Source organism: Palaemon carinicauda, chromosome 23 (genome assembly GCF_036898095.1).
Source record: "Palaemon carinicauda isolate YSFRI2023 chromosome 23, ASM3689809v2, whole genome shotgun sequence".
Lineage (NCBI taxonomy): Eukaryota > Metazoa > Arthropoda > Malacostraca > Decapoda > Palaemonidae > Palaemon > Palaemon carinicauda.
Genome location: NC_090747.1, coordinates 60,625,194 through 60,650,616, shown reverse-complemented (window position 1 = coordinate 60,650,616; position 25,423 = coordinate 60,625,194). Strand labels below are relative to the sequence as shown.

The 25,423-nt window shown below is 41.8% G+C and overlaps 1 protein-coding gene across 2 annotated transcripts in view; it reads right to left on the bottom strand.

The window, feature by feature from the left end:
• The window catches only part of Vps45 (vacuolar protein sorting 45), a 103,063-nt gene that overhangs the window by 45,744 nt on the left and 31,896 nt on the right, over positions 1–25,423 (bottom strand). For both annotated transcript variants that reach the window (XM_068346964.1, XM_068346966.1), the window contains 2 exons: positions 15,646–15,844; positions 3,808–3,957 (listed from right to left, as the gene is read on the bottom strand). In XM_068346964.1, coding sequence (XP_068203065.1) covers positions 3,808–3,957; positions 15,646–15,844 — 349 coding nt within the window. The remainder of the gene's footprint in view (positions 1–3,807; positions 3,958–15,645; positions 15,845–25,423) is intronic.

Genomic DNA, 25,423 nt, shown 5'->3' with positions numbered 1-25,423 from the left:
AATTTATAAACTCGAGTTAATCAGTATCATACTACAGAGAGTCCTCAATTTATAAACTCAAAGTTATCAGTATCATACTACAGAGTGTCCTCAATTTATAAACTCAAGTTATCAGTATCATACTACAGAGTGTCCTCAATTTATAAACTCAAGTTATCAGTATCATACTACAGAGTGTCCTCAATTTATAAACTCAAGTTAATCAGTATCATACTACAGAGAGTCCTCAATTTATAAACTTGAGTTAATCAGTATCATACTACAGAGAGTCCTCAATTTATAAACTTGAGTTAATCAGTATCATACTACAGAGAGTCCTCAATTTATAAACTTGAGTTAATCAGTATCATACTACAGAGAGTCCTCAATTTATAAACTCAAGTTAATCAGTATCATACTACAGAGAGTCCTCAATTTATAAACTTGAGTTAATCAGTATCATACTACAGAGTGTCCTCAATTTATAAACTTAAGTTAATCAGTATCATACTACAGAGAGTCCTCAATTTATAAACTTGAGTTAATCAGTATCATACTACAGAGTGTCCTCAATTTATAAACTTAAGTTAATCAGTATCATACTACAGAAAGTCGTCAATTTAAAAACTTGAGTTAATCAGTATCATACTACAGAGAGTCCTCAATTTATAAACTTAAGTTATCAGTATCATACTACAGAGTGTCCTCAATTTATAAACTCAAGTTATCAGTATCATACTACAGAAAGTCGTCAATTTAAAAACTTGAGTTAATCAGTATCATACTACAGAGAGTCCTCAATTTATAAACTTAAGTTATCAGTATCATACTACAGAGTGTCCTCAATTTATAAACTCAAGTTATCAGTATCATACTACAGAGTCCTCAATTTATAAACTTGAGTTAATCAGTATCATACTACAGAAAGTCCTCAATTTATAAACTTGAGTTAATCAGTATCATACTACAGAGAGTCCTCAATTTATAAACTTGAGTTAATCAGTATCATACTACAGAGAGTCCTCAATTTAAAAACTTAAGTTATCAGTATCATACTACAGAGAGTCCTCAATTTATAAACTTCGAGTTAATCAGTATCATACTACAGAGAGTCCTCAATTTATAAACTTCGAGTTAATCAGTATCATACTACAGAGAGTCCTCAATTTATAAACTTCGAGTTAATCAGTATCATACTACAGAGAGTCCTCAATTTAAAAACTTAAGTTATCAGTATCATACTACAGAGAGTCCTCAATTTATAAACTTCGAGTTAATCAGTATCATACTACAGAGAGTCCTCAATTTATAAACTCAAGTTATCAGTATCATACTACAGAGAGTCCTCAATTTAAAAACTCGAGTTAATCAGTAGCATACTACAGAGAGTCCTCAATTTAAAAACTCAAGTTATCAGTATCATACTACAGAGAGTCCTCAATTTATAAACTCGAGTTAATCAGTAGCATACTACAGAGAGTCCTCAATTTATAAACTCAAGTTATCAGTATCATACTACAGAGAGTCCTCAATTTATAAACTCAAGTTATCAGTATCATACTACAGAGAGTCCTCAATTTAAAAACTCGAGTTAATCAGTAGCATACTACAGAGAGTCCTCAATTTAAAAACTCGAGTTAATCAGTAGCATACTACAGAGAGTCCTCAATTTAAAAACTCGAGTTAATCAGTAGCATACTACAGAGAGTCCTCAATTTAAAAACTCGAGTTAATCAGTAGCATACTACAGAGAGTCCTCAATTTATAAACTTAATAGGTTCTAAGAAGTTATTTGCAAGTCGAAATTCATTAAATTTTGGTCTAGGGTACACTTGATATAACTCGCATGCCTACAATTTATAGCTGCAAAAGTCAACTATTAATCCCATTTCATACTACAAATGCTATCTTGCTTATTGCATTGAATGATATCATCATCATCTCCTCCTACATCTATTGACGCTAAGGACCCATGTTAGATTTCGCCAGTCGTCTCTATCTTGAGCTTTTAAATCAATATTTCTCCATTCATTATCTATTTAAAGTTTCATAGCCCTCAGTCATGTAGGCCTGTGTCTTACGACTCTTCTAGTTCCTTGTGGAGACCAGTTGAAAACATATTGTTTTATCACAGTATTCATTATGAACTTTTGAGACAATACCCAAGATTTATGATTTCAAATGGATTTGTTTTTGTATATATGTGTTTTTAAGTCAAAGACCTTCTTCTGTATGTACGGCATCTTAAAGAATATAGCTAACACTATCGAGGAAGACCAGATACCTGCGTCCAAATCGTTTGCAACCAAAATTAAAATTTGAAATCTTGGTCATTAGTTAACTTGCACCTCCAGTTCCTAACCTAACCAAACACTCATTTCCAGTTAGCTCATTTTCTTTTGAAGTAATTACATTACCATGTTAGGTTACCTTTCGATTACTTCTATTCAGCTCATTCGTACTTAAATCATACATGAAACTCTATAGAGCTGTCACAGATTATGCGAATATACAGCTATAAGTTTCACACAAAGTTGAATAACATTTAAGAAGTTTGTTATAGTTAAGCAGTACCAATTAACGGGCAAAATAAATTTATCAAGGACTACATATTAGTATTATTACTAGCTAGGCTACAACCCTAGTTCGAAAAGCATGATGCTACAAGCCCAATGACTCCAATAGGGCAAAATAGCCCATTGAGGAAAGGAAATAAGGAAATAAACTACAAGAGAAGTAATGAACAATTAAAATAACATAATTGAATAACAGTAACAACATTAAAAGACCTTTCATAAATCAAGGTATTGCTTTCAAACTAAATAGCACATAGGTAAAACCATAAAAGTACTTTCTTACAAAATCATGATTAAAAGTTAAAGTTAAAGTTGCGGGTTTTAGGTCTCCCCAGAGACGACCTTCATCATCTCCTCGGGCGACCATGAGCCAGCTGGGACTATCACTAGCCCCCTCTAACCTCCCCCCACCAGGCGCCACCCTGGGGAGTACCCCCCAGTAGAAGGTCTCACACTATTCGCGCCTTAGCGGGGACGCGAACTCGGGACCTCTGAAACAGAAGCCCGCGACGCTACCAACCTAGCTATCCGGAGTAGCTAGGTTAAGGTAAGTATATAAGTACATTTTCATACAAACAAACTTACATTTCTAATTCAAATAACTTGTTTCCTTATAACGCAAAATTTCTCAAAACAGTTTATCAATGACACTGAAATAAGGCATAGAATAAATCAAAATGGAAACATAAATATAAATGCTTATCAGTTGACATAATCCAGGAACCTACCAATTTAACCACTCAAAGGAATTCACTCTTTATCTTATCCTATATCACCTACAGAACCATAAGTTCTATCTATTCACTGTCCAACTATTAATCCTTCTAGCTCTTCCAGGAGAAGGACACTCCAAAATCAAACCAATGTTCTCTAGTCTTGGGTAGTGCCATAGCCTCTGTACCATGGTCTTCCACTGTCTTGGATTAGAGTTCTCTTGCTTGAGGGTACACTCGGGCACACTATCTAATTTCTCTTCCTCTTGTTTTTTTAAAGTTTTTATAGTTTATATAGGAAGTATTTATTTTAATGTTGTTACTGTTCTTAAAATATTTCTTCCTTGTTTCCTTTCCTCACTGGGCTATTTTCCCTGTTGGAGTCCCTAGGGTTATGGCATCCTTCTTTTCCAACTAGGGTTGTAGCTCAACAAGTAATAATAATAATCATTATGAAAATCTATAAAAGACTTAAGTCAGCCACATATTTACAGTAATTCAACGGAGAAACAAAACTCAACTCTTAAATTAAACTTTACCTTGGGAATGTACGGCCATGTTTAGAGAGAAGACATGAGGAGCCAGAGCCTGATAATCGGCGTACAGCTCTTGTATGTCTCGGACAACTTCGTGTTCGTCTGCTTCGGCCAGCAGCTTGACGTCGCTCTTGCTGATGACGTTGCTGAAATCTGAAACGGGAAATTTTAGTTTAATAAACATTAAAGGTGTCTGTCTGGGTTCAGTTCCAGTTTCATGAGAATAGATGTTCACCAGAACGTCAGTTGGGCAAGCCCAATACACCACTGTGGTGCCCAACCACAGAAGTGGCCTCCCCAGTAAACAGCTTGAGCTCACAGTCCCGGGCTGGGATCGATCTGCTGGCATGCAAATGCTAGGCAAACACATTACCACTGTACTAGACATTAATGTTTAACGAATTTTAATTTACTGCGCAGGATAAAAATTCTAACACCATATTCCATCTGTAAACAATATTATCATTATTACTAGCCAAGCTACAACACTAGTTAGAAAAGCAGGAAGCTATAATCATAAGGGCTCCAAAAGGAAAAATAGCCCAATGACAAAAGGAAATAAGGAGATAGATAGAATAGTGTGCCCACACGAAATGAAAAGCATCAACTCGACAATCAATAAGACCCAACAATGTCCCAATCTAGATTTCATGATGAACGCTTAAGGACCACACATATCGGAAGAGTTGCATGTCTTGAAATGTTGCAATTAATACGGGTATTTTTCATTGCTATTATCAACTTTATCATAGTTATTTGACACAAAGCAGATATTCAAATAAACTATAAAACCAAAAACTTAATTTCCTAGGCAAAGTTTCTATGAATAGGATACGTCCATATGAAAAAAACACAGCAAGAAAAATATTAATAATTAACAAATCAACAAAAGTAGAATTAATTCCTTAAAAAACACATGCAAGATACAGTAAGTACACTATACAGTACTGTATACAGTATGTTAAGAGCGTAAATGGCAAAAGAACTTAATATTGCAGGAAAAGCAAGAACACTAAAAGGTGGGTAAGCTTTTCCACTCCCATTAGTAAAAGGGGTCAAGCTTAAGAAAAGAAAAATTTTAAAGGTAATTTATATTTTTCCTAACTATAAGCCATCGGTTAAACTTGAAAGCACTCAAATACATAACATTGCTAGGAGACTGTTTCATTATATATTAATCAAACCCTGGAGTCTCTTTTTTCCAAGTCTTTTACAAAACTGGTCTAAGAGAGTCCATGTTACCAAAGAGGCAAGTGGCCAGACTGGAATAGCAAAGGTAACTAATGAAAGATAAAACAAAGAGCTATAAAGAAGGCCATCAACTTACATACATTCAGAGATACAAATACAAATCCAATTGATATGTCTCAGATATTGTATCAAAAGTTCATAAAGAAATACTGTAATAATATTTTTATGCAAAAGCAATACATTTGCACTATGAAACGGGACTCTTTGTTGACTGCTGCAGCCAAAAATCGTAGGCATGCGAGTTGGGTGCAGTCTATCCTTGGCTAAAACTTGACAAAATTCGACTTACAATTCTCTTGAAACCTATAACAATTCTCTTGAAACCTATCACGTTTGTAATTTGAAGACATTCTGTATTTAGCAAATGTGATTTTCTCAATCTAAAATGAAAAAAGCAAAGCAGAAATAATCAAAAGAGAGACTATGTTACAATGATGTCATCATTGCAGAATGACTAAAACATTGCATGAGGATAACAACAACTCCTCCCAAGTTTGCTATAATAGGAAAAGACCTCTAAATATCAATCATGTTTATCTAAAACAGTTCTAAAGCCCAGATGCTATAAGCACAAAGACTCCATCAGGGAAAAATAGCCCAGTGAGGAAAGGAAATAAAAAAATTACAGAAGTAGTGACCAAAGACTCTATCAGGGAAAAATAACCCAGTTAGGAAAATAAATAAACAAACTACTGTACGAGAGAAGTAATGAACAATTATTATAAAATGTTTTAAAAATAGTAACATCATTAAAACAGATCTTCCATACATGAACTATAAAGAGAGACTTATATCGGGCTGTTCAACATAAAAACATTCTCTGCAGGTCTGAACTTTCGAGGTTTCACCGATTCAACTGCCTGATTGGGAAGTGCTACAAGGCCTAAAAGTGTTAGTTAAAATGTGTGGACAAAAAATAAAGTTTTATTAGCAAAACAAGTTATGGAGTCAGAGTTCTGTTTAGGAAGGATTAGCTCTGAAAGATATTTTAGTAAGGAGGCTACTCTCCGAATTCTTTTTCTTCTTCTTTGTCTACATATTTTCCAACTTCTATGTGGGGTCGATGTTACTGGTCAGCTTTCTCCATCTACCTCTGTCCCACACTTCATCACCGGTTAATCCCTTTGATCGAAGGTCATCCTTGATACAGTCCACCCACCTTCGCTTTGGTCTCCCTCTCCTTCTCGTTCCCTGTACCTCCCTTTCCATTACTCTCCTCCCAATATACTGTTCATCTCTTCTCATGACATGACCATACCACCTCGGTCTACTTTCTTGGATCTTATCTGATAGTTTTCTAACTCCTGTGGTACCCCTAATTACCTCATTCCGTATGTTATCTCTTCTTGTCACCCCTCACACCAATCCCAACATTCTCATCTCTGAAGCTACCCTCCGAATATTATAAGCTCTATTTTGTAAAACTTCAAAACTTAGTAGGAAGTTTAAAATGATTAACCTGTTGTCCATTGACGCCGATGACGTTGTGGGTATCGTATAATTCCTACGAGCTAGAAGGGAGGATTGAGCATAGCGCAAATGCTTCACCCTTGCATATAAAAACAAAATTATCTTGTAGCAAACTTTACCGGCACTGTGTATGTGGTAATCTCCACTATATTATTATCATTATTACTATCTGAGCCACAACCCTAGTTGAAAAAGCAACATCCTATAAGCCTGAGGGCTCAAACAGGGAAAACCAGCCCAGTGAGGAAAAGAAATAAGGAAGTAAATAAACTACAGGAGAAGTAATGAACAATTAAAATGTTTTAAGAACAGTACTGTAACAACAATAAAATATATCTTTCCTATATAAACTATACAAACTTAAAGAAAAATGAAAGGAAGAAAAATAAAATTAAATGGTTTCCCCGAGTACATCCTCAAGGAAGAGAACTCTACCCCAAGACAGTGGAAGACCATGGTACAGAGGTTTTGGCACTACCCAGACTAGAGAACAATGGTTTGATTTTGGAGTGTCCTTCTCCTAGAAGAGCTGCTTACCATAGCTAAAGAGTCTCTTCTACCCTTACCAAGAGGAAAGCACCAACTGAACTATTGAAGAGCAAGTGTCTGGCTACATATATAAAAATATAAATATATATGTAATGTTTTTCTGGTCAGGCTCGGCCTGGTAAGATGGGGTACCCTGAGAGGAAAGGTGTAGGGCTGTGGGAATGGTCATATCTGTGTGCATGTGTGTATGCATATATATCTCAATATTTAGCCGTAATCTTTGACGGGTCACATACACTAGTAAATTATAATGGAGCTGAAAGCAAACTGAGAGTGGTCGAATGCATACCCAAATATACCATGACAAAGTTGGTGTGACTTTACATACGTCAAAAACAGAACGACTAATAAAACCCAAAAATATACACAAGTCCTCTTGACCATTATTTCCCGTAAGTCTTCATTTGTCTTTCCAAAATTGTGGTTACAGACAAAAATTATTTCAAATAAACAAACTGCCACGATATAAACAGAACTCTTCTATTGTGATGTTTTTTATATCTTCTCTGGAAAAACATTTTTCTGTTTTTCTAGTTTTTCAACTGATGGCAAGAAAAGCAAAGCTTGTAAATTTAACACTCATTAATTAAAAGGAGTAATGGAAAAAAAATAAAAGAGTTGTCTGACAGAACTTCAATATCAAAGCAAAAACTTTTATAATTTTGAATCTCCTTCTCTGATCACCTTAGAATTCAAATTTCTCACAGTGAAGTAGTTTACCTAGACTACAAATTACAAGCGAAGTATCTCGGCTCTGTGTCACGACCAAGATGGTGTGGGCATGCGCCGACGAAGGATAGTGGGGTAGGAGTGAGGAGGGCTCGGGAGGTACCATTGGAGAAAGCGCATCAGGCAACTGACGCCTTAATGTAGAGCAGTGGTTCTTAAACTTTTTTGCTTTGCGCCCCCCTTCTGCATTAAGCATAGGTCCCACGGCCCCCTCCCCATCTTGAAATTTTTGCCAAAGTAGAAAGTACCGTATGTATGTACAGTATGTATTGTTTTTATAAACAATATGTTGCATTTTGTATGATAATATACTTCATTGGTTATGTGAGTATATGGATGAATGATAGAATTTTATTTCATTGCTGTTGATTTTTTATAGGAATGCACTGTACTATATTTCAATAAAATAAACAATGTTCATAGAAAATGGGTAAAATAAATATATTATGATGAAACAAAATTTTATCATATTTTTTTTTTTCAAACTGTTTTAGCATTATACAGATTACAGTTATTACATTGATAGAGAATACTAGAAAAAATACTAATTACTGCAAATATAAACCTAACTTTTACTCTTAATACAATCATTCATGGATCATGGCCACATCTAAAAATATTACACATCCTCCTTAGTAATTGATCTATCCATATTTATGTAGTATTGTAAAAGAAAAGACATCATAAATACTACATTTTTATTTTCATTGTTACTATTTTAACTACTTGCGCCCCCCAGTTTAAGAATCACTGATGTAGTGTGTCAGAGAATTAGATGGCTAGATAAGGGGAAGGATGATATGGAGAGAAGAAGTTTGGTGGAAGAGGATGCCTTTGATCAAAAGCATTGGAGACGGCGCATCGGCAACCGACCCCTTAATGTAGGGATAAGGGTCGGAAAGAGAAACTTAGCTCTTACGAGCTCCTGCTTTAACATAAAATATCTTATCTATAACACAAAAGTATTAGAAAAAATAATAATAAAAAGTAAGAACGAATCACTAACACACCAAGAGACACAGGGATACAGAGGAAAGGATAAGGATATGGACACGTGGGAACCGCGTGGTAGACACAAAGGGTCGCACTGGGTAAGAGAGAGCGCGGCGAGATGGTAATCACGTCACGACCAGAAACTTACCGAGGAGCACGACCTGAGCTAGCACGCACTCCGACCCCGGGTCGCCTCAGGGCGCGTATCACTCCGCCTGAGGTTACCCCCATAGAAAACGGGAATAGGGTAAACTACACAGAATTCTGGTCGGTTGGGAAAGAGTTAACATGGAGTTTTTATGATAAAACAAAGTTTTATGAATACTTACCTGGCAGTTATATATATATAGCTGATATCTCTAAATCGGCAGAATTTTTCAAAACGAGGCAACCGCCTTGTGGTGGTTGGGAGGTAGGTGGTAACACCCGTCACAGGGTGGTCCAAGGAATCATTCCCATGTCTAAGACTTCAGTTCATCTATGCCCGACCTGTCTCCTGAGGGGAGGTGGGTGGGCCTTAGAATATATATATAACTGCCAGGTAAGTATTCATAAAACTTTGTTTTATCATAAAAACTCCATTTTTATGAATAGTACTTACCTGGCAGTTATATATATATATAGCTGATTCACACATTTGGAGGAGGGAAACAGACAGTAAACATCATTGGGGAAACAACAAAAGAGTTGTAGGAGATAAAAACACCTTGATTCCTTGCCTGCTAAGGTAGCTGATTCAAAGGTACAGTCTTTAGAGTGGCTTTCCCTTAGGAGTTATCCAGGAGTAAGCCTGCAAAGCTGCAAAAAACTCAATCGAGTCTGTCAAAGGGATAAGACCAACAACTTGACTAGACTTCAGAAACTACCTTCGCCCCATATAATAAAAACTGCAACCTTACTCAAACCAACCACCTAACCCTGCAACATAGACATAAACTATCTATCTAGACTGAGGGAACTGCACCACAAGACGAAGTCCACAGACCATCATAAAAACACAAACCCTCATACATGCATATAAACCAAGGTTGAATGGGGTTATTAACTCCTTTGCCTAATACAGAAACCGCAGCTATGTATGGGCCCAAGGTATAGCACTTGCCAAAGTCTACTCTCACCTCTCTAAGTTAATGAGAAGCGAAGACAGAGTTGCTCCTCCAGAAAATAGCATCCATGAATAGCCTAACTAACATATATTCCTGATATGCCAGAGAGGTAGCAATGGCTCTCACTTCGTGAGCCCGTAATTTCAACAGGGCGAAGTGTTCCTCCTCACATAAGAGGTCGTGAGGTTAATGACATCAAACGTCGTAGGACAGGGTTACGAAGGGTTCTCGCTCTTTACGAGAAAGATGAACCTTAAGCCACAAACTGCCCTATCCTAATTGAAGTTCACCCTCTTCCCAATCGCCTGGACTTCGCTGACCTCTTGGCATTCGCTAGAGTCATAAGGGAGAGGGTTTTCTTTGCTACAACCCGAAGAGAGGCTAGCGAGATAGGTTCAAATTTCTTGGAGCACAGAAACTTAAACACCACATCAAGGTTTAAGAGTACCTATTACATCGTCTGAAAAGGCCCAATGAGGTCCTGCAAACCTTGACTTTGGGACAACTCTAGGCCAAAAGATGGCGGAGAGCTTACTGCTGTATCCATTGATGGTAGATACAGCCAGCTTAGCATCCTGTCTGAGGTACAAAAAGAAGTCTGCAATCTGGCTCAGAAAGGTAGTGGATGAGGAAACCTGTGCCGCCTGCACCAAGCCCTAAAGGTCTCCCACCTAGATCGGTAGACTCTTTGTGAAGAGATCCTCCTTGCTCTGGCGATAGATTTCGTCGCTTGTGCCGAAAAGCCTCGAGATCTGACAAGCTTCTAGTCAGTCTGAAGGAAGTCAGTTGAGAGCAAGGGGGGTAAGATGATACCTCTCGAAGTGGGGCTGTTTGAGAAGATCTGGACTTGCCGAAGTCTTCTTGGAAAGTCCATCAACATGCCCAACACTTCAGAAAACCATTCCCTAGCAGGACAGAATGGCGGCGCTATGATCATTCGCCCCGAATCGAGGAGAGCGAATTTCCTGAAGACCAAAATGATGATCTCGAACGGGGGCAACGTAAACATGCCCACCCCTGTCCAATCCATCAGGAAGGAGTCCACTGCCAGAACTTCCTCATCCGGGACTAGGGAGCAGCAGTAGGGGGTCCTCTTCTTCCAGTTGGAGGCAAAAAGGTCTGATACAGGTCTGCCCCACAACATCCAGAGACTGACAGACTTGCGGGTTGAGAGACCATTCTGAGGGAAAAAAACAAGTCTCTTCCTGCTGAGCATGTTTATCCTGATGATTTTTGCCCTAGAACAAACCTCCTTTCTAGATAGATCCAAGAAATCAGAACGAAGGCGTCCTTGATCTCGACACACGATTCAACTAGTGTCATCACGAAGTCCTAGATTCTCATGTTCAAAGTCATGCCCCATGCTAGAACTTTGACATCAAGCGTCCTGAAAGACGAGGCGCCGATCGTCTCGTAAGACGTGGCGCCGATAGTCCTGTAAGACATGGTACCAAAAGTCCTGTAAGACGTGGAGCCGAGAGGTTAACAGAGCGAGACGCTGAACGTTCTAAAAGACAAGGTGCTGAGCGTCCTGGTGTCAGAAGAGACTCTTCTTGCTGACAGGAAGACCTAATTATTCGATAGGCTCAACATTATCTAAAAATCAAGATATAGGGACGCTCTGATTTCTCCAGAGAGCAGCATTCCGCTACATAAAGCAAAGGTTACGTGAACATGAGAGGGGCGGAGCTGAGATCAAAACACACGCCCGAAACTGACCCATTCTTCCTTGTAAACAAACCCCAGATAAAGTTTGATTGCATAGCCTGCCACTTAGACTCCTCTCTAGAACTGGGAGAGAGAATCGTTGTAGCTAAAAACTAAAGGAGGTTTCCCTATAAAAGGAAAAAGTAATCCTCCTTCAGAAGAAGTACTGACCAAAGGTCTGCTCCCCTCTTCTCCAAAGATTTTGATGTCTCCGTGGAGGACTTTGACTTCTGAACGAAGGCGTAAAGAGCATTTACGTCCAGGACCGGACAAAAGACTCCCCCTCCCAAAAGAGAGACATTGAAGTTGCAAAGTCGGTTAGGCAGAAAAGTCTTATCGGAGTAACTAACAAAGGAGGATTCACTAGGAAAAAGATTTCGCATCCATCCCAGAAAAAACACAGACCAAAGGTCTGCTCCTCTCTCCCAGGCTCACCAGAAGTAGCAAAGTCTGGATCCTACTGTTGTTAGACATCAAATGTTTCTGTTTTAAGAAACAAAAATTAATATATTCTTAAAGCTCCATTAATGACCACGTGAAAACTCAGAGGGTGGGGAACATGGAGCAACAGAACTTAGGATCCTCTCCTTCTGTTAACCTCAAACAATTCAACAGGAGAAAAGTGATCACTAAAGTCATCCTTGACAGAGAGCTTATAAGACGTGGCGTCGCCCTGAAAGGACAAGGCGGCGATCGTCCTATCAGCCTGAAAGACGAGGCTGCCCTCGTCCCGAAAGACGAGGCTGCCCTCGTCCCGAAAGACGAGGCTGCCCACGTCCCGAAAGACGAGGCTGCCCACGTCCCGAAAGACGAGGCTGCCCACGTCCCGAAAGACGAGGCTGCCCACGTCCCGAAAGACGAGGCTGCCCACGTCCCGAAAGACGATGCTGCACTCGCCCCGAAAGACGAGGCTGCACTCGCCCCGAAAGACGAGGCTGCACTCGCCCCGAGAGACGAGGCTGCATTCGTCCTGAAAGACGAGGCTGCATTCGCCCTGAAAGACGAGGCTGCATTCGTCCTGAAAGACGAGGCTGCATAAGTCCTGAAAGACGAGGCAGCATTAGTCCTGAAAGACGAGGCTGCATTCGTCCTGAAAGACGAGGCAGCATTCGCCCTGAAAGACGAGGCAGCATTCGCCCTGAAAGACGAGGCTGCATTCGCCCTGAAAGGCGAAGCAGCATTCGCCCTGAAAGACGAGGCAGCATTCGCCCCGAAAGACGAGGCTGCATTCGCCCCGAAAGACGAGGCTGCATTCGCCCTGAAAGGCGAGGCAGCATTCGTCCTGAAAGACGAGGCAGCATTCGCCCCGAAAGACGAGGCTGCACTCGCCCCGAGAGACGTGGCTGCATTCGTCCTGAAAGACGAGGCTGCATTCGCCGTGAAAGACGAGGCTGCATTCGTCCTGAAAGACGAGGCTGCATAAGTCCTGAAAGACGAGGCAGCATTAGTCCTGAAAGACGAGTCTGCATAAGCCCAAGACCAGGCTGCATTCGTCCTGAAAGACGAGGCAGCATTCGCCCTGAAAGACGAGGCTGCATTCGTCCTGAAAGACGAGGCAGCATTAGTCCTGAAAGACGAGGCAGCATTCGCCCTGAAAGACGAGGCTGCATTCGCCCTGAAAGACGAGGCTGCATTCGTCCTGAAAGACGAGGCTGCATTCGTCCTGAAAGACGAGGCTGCATTCGTCCTGAAAGACGAGGCCACATTCGTCCTGAAAGACGAGGCTGCATTCGTCCTGAAAGACGAGGCAGCATTCGTCCTGAAAGACGAGGCAGCATTCGTCCTGAAAGACGAGGCCACATTCGTCCTGAAAGACGAGGCCGCATTCGTCCTGAAAGACGAGGCAGCATTCGTCCTGAAAGACGAGGCAGCATTCGTCCTGAAAGACGAGGCAGCATTAGTCCTGAAAGACGAGGCAGCATTCGCCCTGAAAGACGAGGCTGCATTCGCCCTGAAAGACGAGGCTGCATTCGTCCTGAAAGACGAGGCAGCATTCGTCCTGAAAGACGAGGCCACATTCGTCCTGAAAGACGAGGCTGCATTCGTCCTGAAAGACGAGGCAGCATTCGTCCTGAAAGACGAGGCAGCATTCGTCCTGAAAGACGAGGCTGCATTCGCCCTGAAAGACGAGGCTGCATACGTCCTGTCTTGAAAGACTTAGCACCGAGCGCTAAGGCAAATTGATATTCACTATGCCACTCGGCGCGTTCGGTTCCGACCAGAGGGTTCATAAAGCCGACGGGCGCTCTGGGACAAAAACCGAGTCAATGATGGTTTGTAAGCATTGATATTAGCAGAGAATATCTATGACTTAAGAATTGCCATTAAAATCAAAAGTGATGCAATGCAAAATTCTAAAAGCAGTGTAAGAATCTTAACGTTCAACGCTCTTTGCTTTACCATGGCAAGGGCGAGCATTCTTGGGCACGTTAACAGGAACGCTCGCGAGGGCGTTTGCTCGTGAGCTAACGCCTCTCGTTTCCTTTCGCCGATCGACGTTCCTTCTCCCATGGGCCGGGGAGCTTGGAAGAGGTCTAAGGCTAGGAAAACAACGTCCCTGTGCTGAAAGAATCCAATGCCTAATTTAGCACTGAAAACTTGCACTATTAAACTCTTACACAAAAAACCATAATTAGTCCTGCCCGTTGTGAGAGAACTTATTCTTCTGCCACGGGCTTGAATGAGAAAGCAAAATCGTTTCTAGTACTTGCTATATAAACTGTAACAAAATATTTTTTTATAAAATATAAAACTGACATTTCCATAATAAAATAAACTTTCAAACATACTTACCCGGCGGTCACAAAAAGAAAAAACCACCGGGCAAGAGTTGAGAATAAAAATAGATGTATAAATGTCATAAATACCTACCCGGCAGTTACATACAAATGCCGGGAAAGTTATACGTTAAAGATTAAAATGAACAGAAAAAAGGGAAAACAAATGTAATCCACAATTAATTAAAAGGGAATTCAAAAACAAGCGAGTTGTAATGATAAAAAGAACAGATATAGCAATAACGTATCTATATATATAAATGTAAACAATAGGAACATATAAATGAAAAAGCTACTAAAACTAGAATTTCCATATAAATTAGTTGTTGTTGGAGAATAATAGCCAACACTTTAATTCCCATATCGAAAAGAACGCTACCAAGGCATGTTGGGACTGCACCGAGAGTAACGAGTAACAGCGCAAATTAACCATACGCTAGTTCTATTTAATTTATGAAATTAGATCGATGATTTAAAGAACGAACACCAAATGGACAAACATTTCTTTAAAATTTTACATTAAAAGTTAAAAAACTTATATAAGTGGAATTCCTCCCATTCTTTGCATAAAACAAATAAAGAGAATTGCAAGACATACATGAAGATTACATCACACGACTGTGACGTCATAGAGTTGCCTGAACGTATTTCCGTCATCAGGATTAAAAACTTCGCAACTAAAATGTAGTGCACAAACAAAACCTCTGCATACAAACTGTGAGGATCAACCGACACTTTCGGTAACCTCATGTTGCATACATCACTCGCACAAACAAGAAAATTAAGTTATCACTCATGATAAACAAAGTAAATAATAATAATAAAACACGATTGCCAAAACCCTAAATCAGTGTACTTCACCAAACGAAGTCCAAAAAAGCGAAGAAGGGAAAATGATTCGAAAAACTCTCAATGGTGGACCGACGATGTTCTCGATCCAGCCGGCAGAGATGAACTGAAGTCTTAGACATGGGAATGATTCCTTGGACCACCCTGTGACGGGTGTTACCACCTACCTCCCAACCACCACAAGGCGGTTGCCTCGTTTTGAAAAATTCTGCCGATTTAGAGATATCAGCTATATATATATAACTGCCAGGTAAGTACTATTCATAAAAAGTAACTACTAAGAAGGTAGTTCTACGTAAGTACTCTGTGTTGGAACAAAGACCAATTGCAGATGAATTCATATTAGAAATGGAGTAAATAATGTTCTAAGAAATAAATAGGAAATTAAGGGAGAGAGTAACACTACTTACAAATATAATAAGCCCCATATCGAGGTTTCTGAAGTTCTCTGGCAAGCAGTTCGATGTTTTCTCTCGTCGGTCTGATGTACACGAGACATTTTAAATAAGACATGTTTTCCCCGGAGCTCGTCTGGTCGAGGCGCTCGAACATGTACACTTCTTGTCTCATGACCTCGCTCATCCCCAGAACAACGCTGACAAACGAGGTCTGTCGAAGAAAACGTTTTGGTGAGTCAAAGATTATAGTGGAAAAGCAGATACAATGCATTGTATACGATAAATTCATAAACAAACTCGGAAGGTCCTCAACTTACAAAACATTCAGATACAAACAAATCAAACTGAAATCAGGAATCTCAGGTATTACATCAAAACTTCATAATGAAATATTGTAATAAAACTATCATACAATTTAATGCAGTTAGCAAGAGAGCATCTACAATATGAAACGGCACTATTTGTTGACTTCGGCAGCTGAAAATTGTAGGCATGCGAGGTATGTGAAGCTTACAGTAGGAAAAAATTTAACAAATCTTCGACTTAAAAACAACTTCTTGGCACCTATCAAGTCTCTAAGCGGAGGACTTTCCGTACATTAAAAGCACATAGCGTACATGTAAAATTTACATTAATATAAGCTGGATCTATGTTATAGTTACTATTAAATTGAAGTACTGTAATATAAAAGAAAAGTCAGGTCTACACCGAGATATCTATAGCCGTTATTCAGCCATCTTCCAAATAGGAAAACACAATGAGGATCAGATTGCAAACCCTGTCTAACTCGCATGTGACCACAAACAGGAACCAGTGGTTTCAAGACAGTAAGGCTCCTTTCACGCATATCGACTTTTCACTGTCCACGACATGATAACTCGCTTTTAAACAACCATGGGTGACTATGGATGCAGCTCTTCTAGGAGAAGGAAACTCCAAAATCAAACCATTGTTCTCTAGTCTTGAGTACTGCCATAGCCTCTGTAGCATAGCCTTCCACTGTCTTGGGTTAGAGTTCTCTTGCTTGAGGGTACACTCGAGCACACTATCCTATCTTATTTCTCTACCTCTTGTTTTGTTAAAGTTGTTATAGTTTATATTGGCAATATTTATTACAATGTTGTTACTGCTCTCAAAATATTTTATTTTTCCTTGTTTCCTTTCCTCATTGGGCCAGTTTCCCTGTTGGAGCCCCTAGGCTTAGAGCATCCTGCTTTTCCAACTAGGGTTGTAGCTTAGAAATTAATAATAGTAATAATAATACTGACCCAGTGAATGGTTGATACAGCCAAGACACCTCTACCTATTGAGATACTACTGCTAGAGTGTTATTGGGTCCTTCGACTGGCTAGTTAGTATTACATTGGATACCTCTCTCTCTGGTTATGGATAATTTTTCCATTGCCTAGACATACACTGAATAGTCTGGCCTATTCTTTCCACATTCTCCTCTTTCCTCATACACCTGACAACACAGACAACCAAAAAATTCTTCACTCAAGAGGTTAACTACTGTACAGGAATTGCTCAGTGGCTATTTTCCTCTTGTTAAGTGTAGAAGAGACTCTTTAGCTATGGTAAGCAGCTCTTCTAGGAGAAGGACACTTCAAAATCAAACCATTGTTCTCTAGTCTTTGGTAGTGCCATAACCTCTGTACCATGGTCTTCCACTGTTAATTTGAGTTATCTTGCTTTAGGGTAAACTTGAGCATACCATTTTAAACTTAAATGGAGTATAATTGGATTTTGTACAGAGTGACAATGTTATCATCACTTTTTGTAGTTCATAAACTGGCTTCTCGTTCGGATTTACAAAATGAAACAGGGAAGAACTGATGCTAAGTCAGCAAAAGAGGAGCTTTGATTCTACAGACCAGCACTTTGGAATACTTTTCACGGAACGGAGAGAAAGAAATAGCTACCTAAAACAACATCTGCCCAACAAAAATACTGTAGTGGGTAATAAGGATTTTATTTTTGAGCGGTGACTATCATATCAGTGACAGGTTAATACTAGTGAAAAAATACAAGGATGAACAGAATTCTTAATCTAGGTAGTTCATATCAATTGGTTGATCACTAAGAATGTGACTTCCAAATAGTATTTAAAGGATTAAATTATTATTATTATTATTATTATAGTAGTAGTAGTAGTAGTAGTAGTAGTAGTAGTAGTAGTAGTAGTAGTAGTAGTAGTAGTAGTAGTAGTACAAGCTGGGCTATAACCCTACTTGGAAAAGCAAGATGCTATAAGCCCAAGGACTCCAACAAGGAAAAATAGCCCAGTGAGGAAAGGAAACAAAGAAATAAACAAACTAAAAGAGAAGAATAAACAAAAATAAACTATTTCATGAACAGTAACAAGATTAAAGTAGATCCCTCACACAAAGTCTAAAAACTTCAAAAAAAACAAAAAAAAAACAAGAGGAAGAGAAATAAGATAGAATAGTGTGCCCGAGTGTACCCTCAAGTAAGAGAACTCTACCCAAAGACATTGGAAGACCATGGTACAGAGGCTATGGCAATACCCAAGACTAGAGAACAATGGTTTGATTTTTGGAGTATCTTTCTACTAGAAAAGCTGCTTACCATTGCTAAAGGGTCTCTTCTACCTTTACCAAGTGGAAAGTAGCCAATGAACAATTACGGTGCAGTAGTTAACCCCTTGAGTGAAGAAGAATTGTTTGGTAATATGTATAAAATTGAGAAATGGCCAATGTATCACTTTCAGTCGTGGTAACTTTTGTAAACGACACCATCACTGCCAGGCAATCTGTTGGACATGGGTTCAAGACCCACACAAGCTAGATAGTTTCTAGAAGTGTTTACAACCTCACCATCCTTATGAGCTAGGGATAGATAGTTTGGGAGAGCCCAAATATCTACCTGCTGAGTCATCAGTAGCCACTGCCTGGCCCTCCCTGGTCCTAGCTTAATGAAGAGGGGAGTTTGGGTGCTGATCGTATATATGGTCAGTCTCTAGGGCATTGTCCTGTCCCTTGACTGCCATTCATAAGTGATCTTTAAACGTTCAAAATGCAGAAATTGGTGGCATTGCATTGAAGCTGAAGTTAACGCAAGCTGGAAGTATGGGTTTGGTCACGGCTTTCTGCATTTCATGTTTAATTTGAGGGGCACTCAGTAGAGCGCAGACCTCCGCCGCGGCAGCTTATTTCTTGACCTTGACCTTGACATATATTAACCCTTTTACCCCCAAAAGGACGTACTGGTACATTTCACAAAACTCATCCCTTTACCCCCATGGACGTACCGGTACGTCCTTGCAAAAAACTACTATTTACATTTTTTTTTTGCATATTTTTGATAATTTTTTGAGAAACTTCAGGCATTTTCCAAGAGAATGAGACCAACCTGACCACTCTATGACGAAAATTAAGGCTGTTAGAGCAATTTAAAAAAAAATATACTGCAAAATGTGCTTGAAAAAAAATAACCCCTGGGGGTTAAGGGTTGGAAAATTCCAAATAACCTGGGGGGTAAAAGGGTTAATTGGCGTGGATTTTCATACACTCAAATATGAGCCAAGTTTGTAGTCTCTGTGACGATGTCCAAATGTATGGCAGATTACGTGAATTGGACATTTTGCTTGACTGCGACCTTAATCTTGATCTTCCAAAATTTAACCATTTCCAGCTTCTTCATAAAAATTAATCCCTGCAAGTTTCGTTACTCTACAATTAAAATTGTGGCCAGGAAGCTGTTCACAAACCAACACACACACACACACACAAACAGGGTAAAAAACATAACGTTTCAATTTCGTTGACGGAGGTAATTAACTATTTTTACATTTTCCAATGTAACTAAACATCTTTAGCTTTTCATAACCTCCAGGTCAGTTTCATTAGAAAAACATCTTTTGCAATACAATCGATGAATAAAGGATTGATAATCATCTGGCATCGTAACATCAACGGTCGTTGATGCCGTGAGATACGATGAGAATCTGGGACCAGGTGGAAATATAAAAGTTAAGTATCGTCAATTTGGTCACTGAGTATTGACAGTACTGCTGCAAAGTTGATGGTCTTACATGATGACGAGAAATGTTATTTCCCAAAAATCTGTAATAAAACAACACAATGTTTTTAATTCTATGAATACTTTATATGTAATAAATTTTCAAACTCACTTTTAACAATCAACGATAAAGACAGAATTCTTTGAAAAGATTATTTAGTGCTAGAATATCCGAGCCGTCAAAATTGACATCTAAATATTTAGATAGATATGCAAATGCGCACACACACAGAGTCAACCTTTCCCACTCCTCCTCCTTTCCTAACTACAACCCACTGGTCTGACAATTTGTGGGAATGTGTGGTTTCTGAGTGTACATCCTGGGGTAGCCCCTCTGACCAGGGCATGACTATTCCTCTACACCTCAGCATGACAGGAAAGAAATATAGATATATATATATATATATATATATATATATATATATATATATATATATATATATATATATATATATATATATATATATATATATATATATATATATATATATATAGATAGATAGATAGAGATATATATATATATATATATATATATATATATATATATATATATATATATATATATCACAAATTTTAAGTAATTTGTATTTTTCCTAACAATACTTACCTCGAAACACTTTCTAGGAGATTACTGGTAACTCCTCTCCGACGACCAGATTTTTACGTAGTTTCCCCCTACTTCCATGTTCTATACTGTCCTGAATAACGGGAGATAACATGACCTGGGGGCATTGCCCGAGAAGGTAGCGCGTCTTTGAGAAGCCATCGCCAGTAAGTTTTATGTAATGAACAATACCACGAGGTCAGTGGGGCACTGCAGGGACGGTTGGGGGGGGGCCCTAAACCGAAAGTGTTTCTCGGTAAGTATTGTTAGGAAAAATACAAATTACTTAAAATTTGTGATTTGTTCCGACACAGAGACTTACCTCGAAACACTTTCTAGGAGACTTACACCTTAGGAGGGGGGAGTGCCCTTAAGCCCTGACCCCGATGGACAGTAGGGAAAACTACGTAAAAGACTCATTAAGTGTGATATAACACTTACCCTTCTGCAATATCTTCGTTGTGCTTGATATGGCGAATTTTCGTCTTGTGTAATGAGCGATATTTCTTGATGACGACTGACGGTACGAGAAAGTTAGAAAAGGGGGGAAAATAGAACTCGGCTCCTTGTGTCCAGATACTTTATGTTTCGGGATTGAGCCTGGGGCTCGAGCCGTCAAACCGAATGCAGGGCTGAGATGACCGGCCCGATAGAAAACCCGTCTAGGGACTTTCTCGTACAGTCCTTGAGATAATGTGCGGTGAAGGTCGACTGGTTGGACCAAGTTCCCGCTCGAAGAACCTGCGCTACTGACATGTTCTTTTCGAACGTTAGAGAGGTGCTAATGCCCCGAACATCGTGAGCCCTGGGTTTCCCCGGTGTAGGAAGACCTTGTTTTAAGTAGGCTTGCGTGATCACTTTCCTGAGCCAGAACGAAACCGTATTTCTGGGTCGAACCTGTGACGGCCGGCGAAAAAGTCCTTCTTTGTACTTTTTCTGATATAAATCTTCCAAATATACCAGAGAAAATTAAAAGCATGGAATGCAGAGGTTACAACCCTCGCGCAGCAGGTCTCTCCCCAGAAATAGATTTTTCCTTCGTCAAAATCCCTTTTTTGGATATGTTTTTTTTATTTTTCCCCATGAGACGAAGAGATTCTTGATAGACGGGCGGAGGTTTGCCGTTCTCTTAAGGTATTTCCTAATAATCCCGACCGGGCATAATTTTAGGTCCTCCGGGTTTCCTTTATTCGGGATTGCCGGAATCGAAAAGCTCTCAAACCTCGGATCCCACACCGAGGGGTTCTGAGTCTTGGCGACGAAGGATGTGACAAACTTAAAGGTTACTTCCTTCCATCCCCTAGTGTGTTCCACCTCGAATGACAGTCCGTGTAGCTCGCCCACCCTCTTAGCCGAGGCTAATGCTAGCAAGAAGACCGCCTTGAGCGTGAGATTCTTGTCATCAATGTCCTTTAAGGGCTCGAATGGTGGTTTCCGTAACATATCTAGGACTCGCGCTAAGTCCCAACTCGGGATTCTAGGGGCGGAAGGGGGGCATGATTGTTCGAACGCTCTGATAAGCATGTAGATGTGCCTGGAGGAGCCGAGATCTATGCCCTTGAGAAGAAAGACTTGACCCAGGGCCGCCCGAACTCCCTTGATCGCTGGAACTGACATGTCTAACTTGTCCCTGAGATGAACCATGAAGTTGGCTATCACGGGCACTGACGCTTCCAAGGGCTCTATCTTCTTGTCCCTGCACCAATTCACGAATACCGCCCACTTAGACTGGTAGACGGCTGTGGATGATTTCCTCAAGTATAGCGACATCCTCCTGGCTGTCTTGCCGGAGTACCCTTGCTTCTTCAGGAGCCGCTGGATAATCTCCGGGCGTGAAGACGAAGGGCTTGCTGATTTCTGTGAAACCGCTGAAAGTGTGGCTGTTTCAATAGGTCTGACCTGTCGGGTAGAGGCCAAGGAGGTAGGACGGTGAGGTTCCTTAGGTCCGCGAACCATTCTCTCTCCGGCCACCAAGGCGCTACCAAAGTCATCTTTAGGTTGGTTGCTGCCCTTACTCTGTTGAGGACCTGCCTTATCAGGGAGAAGGGGGGAATGCGTACACGTCCAGTCCGTCCCACTTGTGCTGAAAGGCGTCTTCCATTGCCGCCTTCGGATCTGGGACGGGAGAACAAAATACGGGGAGTTGAGCGTTCAACCTTGTTGCAAACAGATCCATTACCGGAGATCCCCACATCTGTATAATGTAGCTTGCCCCTTGTGGGTGTAGGGACCATTCTGTCGCTACTACTTGCCCCACTCTGCTGAGGCCGTCTGCTAGGACGTTGTTCTTCCCTGGAATGAACCTTGCCGTCAGGATGACGTCCTTCTGTTCCGCCCATTTTAGGATTTGAAGGGCTAGTTCGCACAACTCCTTTGATCTCAGTCCCCCCCTCCTTCTTCACGTAAGCCACCACCGTTGCATTGTCTGACATTAGGGCCACCAAATGCCCTCTCATGTCCTCCTCGAAGTGGTTGCAGGCTTCTTGGACCGCTCTCATTTCCAGGATATTTGTGTAGGGATTTCTCCCCCTCTGACCACGCCCCCTTTGCTGTCTTTTCCCGGTGATGGGCTCCCCACCCGTCTTTCGATGCGTCCGTGAAGAGAAGGACCTCAGGAGGTTGGGAGGACAGTGGCATCCCCCTTAGGGTGTTCGACCGATCCTGCCACCATTCCAAGGCCTTCCTGGACTCCTGAAGGAGAGGAACCACAATGTCCGGGGAACTTTTCTGGTTCCAATGTTCTTTTAAGTTCCATTGAACCACCCTTAAGTTCTGTCTCCCGTGAGGTACCAGCTTCTCTAGGGACACCAGGTGCCCTACCAACCTTTGCCAATCCTTCGCTCTTCTGGGGCGACCCAGAAGGAAGGGCCGGAGCACTCGATCCAGGTTGTCCAGCCTTTCCGTGGCTGGGAATGCCTTGACCTGTAACGAATCCAGGACCATTCCCAGGTACGTCCTGCTGTTGGATGGGGTTAGCTGTGATTTCTCCAAGTTGACCACGATGCCCAGGGTCTTGCACAATTGAAGAAGATCTTCGCCCTGTTGTTTCAAGTCTTCCTTTGAGGATAAAAGGAGTAACCAGTCGTCCAGGTATCTGATGAGTCGAATGCCCCGTTCGTGGGCCCATATGGAGACCGTCGTAAAGACCCTCGTGAATACATGGGGGGCTGTTGAAAGACCGAAGCATAGGGCCTTGAATTGTAACACCTGGGCACCCCACTTGACCTGGAGAAACTTCCTGCTCGACGGATGAATGGGCACTTGGAAGTAGGCGTCCTTGAGGTCTATAGAAATCATAAAGTCGCCCTCTCTCAAGGATGCCATGACCGTTCTTGGAGTGTCCATTTTGAAGGTCACTTTCCTGAGAAACCTGTTGAGGGCTGACAGGTCTCCACCCTCCTGTCGCTTTTTCCACTAGGAACAGGCGGCTGTAGAACCCCGGACCCGGGAATGTCACTGTTTCTAAGGCTCCCTTCTGCAGCAACGTCGTGACTTCTTCGTCCAACGCTGCCCTCTTCGCCAGGTCCTTGGGCACCAACTAGTCTGCCTGTGTTGCTGGAACCAGAGGGGGTGTCTCTTCCATGAAGGGGATCCTGTAGCCCTCCTTTAGTACTGTTACTGTCCACGGATCTGCTCCGTGGAGCTTCCATGCTTGCCAAGTGAGTCTGAGGCATCCCCCTACCTGAGGCTTGGGCAGGGGAGGGGGGCCTCCCATCTTATCTCCTACGGGAGGAACGGCCTGTTCTCCCCCTCCTGGAGGAGTAGAAAGAAGACCTATACGTTGGGGGGTTAGAAGATGAACCTCTTCGGGGGGGAACCACAGAGGAAGACCACTGTCCTGACGAGGGTTCCCTCCTTCCTTGAATTGGTGCGGTATGCGCGGCCATGGGTGCTTCTGTCACTGGCCTCCTGAAGATGGGACGGCGTGCCGTCTGTGGCTTCAGGGTAGGTAGCTCCCTCTTTTTGGCCAACTTCTCCACGACCTCTTCCGCCTTCTTTGTAGGAATAAGCTGCTCCCCCCAGACGGAGCAGGTCTTCAAGGCTTTCGCTTCTCTGTCAGGAATCTTAATGGGAAGGTTCTTGACTAGGGCGTCTCTTCTCCGGAGAATCCAGTTTGCGGAGAGAGCCAAAGACTGAAAGGTCAGGAATTTAAGGGTGCGGCTACCTGACCCCAGCAACTCATTCAGAGCCTCCCGTTTTGCAGGTTCCATGGAGTCTGTAGGAATCTGGGTGCCTACTAGGGTGGTGGCCCACCAATCCAGCCAGGAGGCCACATTAACTAAGACCTTGGACATCTCCTCCATCATTGCCGACTCGGAAGGGGAGAAGAAGGTAGATGCTGCCAATGCCCTCCCGTCGGAGATGCCCTGGCACAGGATGTCTAGGGTTTCCTCGGTCTTGCACGCACCGGTCGGCCTATTTTCTAAAGAGTAGTATTTCGTTTGCGACTTCAAACCCTGTGGGAGCTTTGCTGAGCTGTGACCCCTGCAGGAGTCTCTATTGCGGGATATGACCTTATCAATGTGAGTCTTTCCAATCCCCACGTTACTGGCCTCGGGAAGAGAGAGAGAGGACTTTTTCTGGGCGGGGACGGCTATGAACTTGTTCAGGCCTGAAGTCCAGGGTTCTTCCTCTTGAGTGGCGGGTTCTATAAGGTTGTTATAACCCCTAATTACGGCAAGGACTCTCCTGTACGCGGAGTCCTCCGTCACCGACGACTCGCCCTCCCCTCCTTCCGACCGATGGGGCGAATCGTGATCTCGGTCTCTGCCGTGATGGCGGGGTCCACGGTTCCCTTTACCTTCGACGTCCGCCGTCTCTCTCCTCTTCGTGGCCTTTTTCGGTGAAACGGTGTCCTCCGTGAGATAGTTCGACGGAGGTGTCCTTCCCCTTCTGGGTTCTCGATGGGGAGACCTGTCGAGGCTGCCCGGCCTAGACGACGGCCCCCTGCGCTGGGCGGGATAAACGTCTCCAGGACGGGTCTTAGGCCTGCAAGATGTAGCACTTCGCTCATCTGGTGATTCCCTGGCGCGGCACGTGGAGGTCCTTCTAAGGGGACTGTCTCCTGCCCGCTCAGGTGTCGAACCAATAGGCCTGGAAAAGTCTTTAAATTTGTTCCCTGGGACGAACACCCACGTCCCTTTC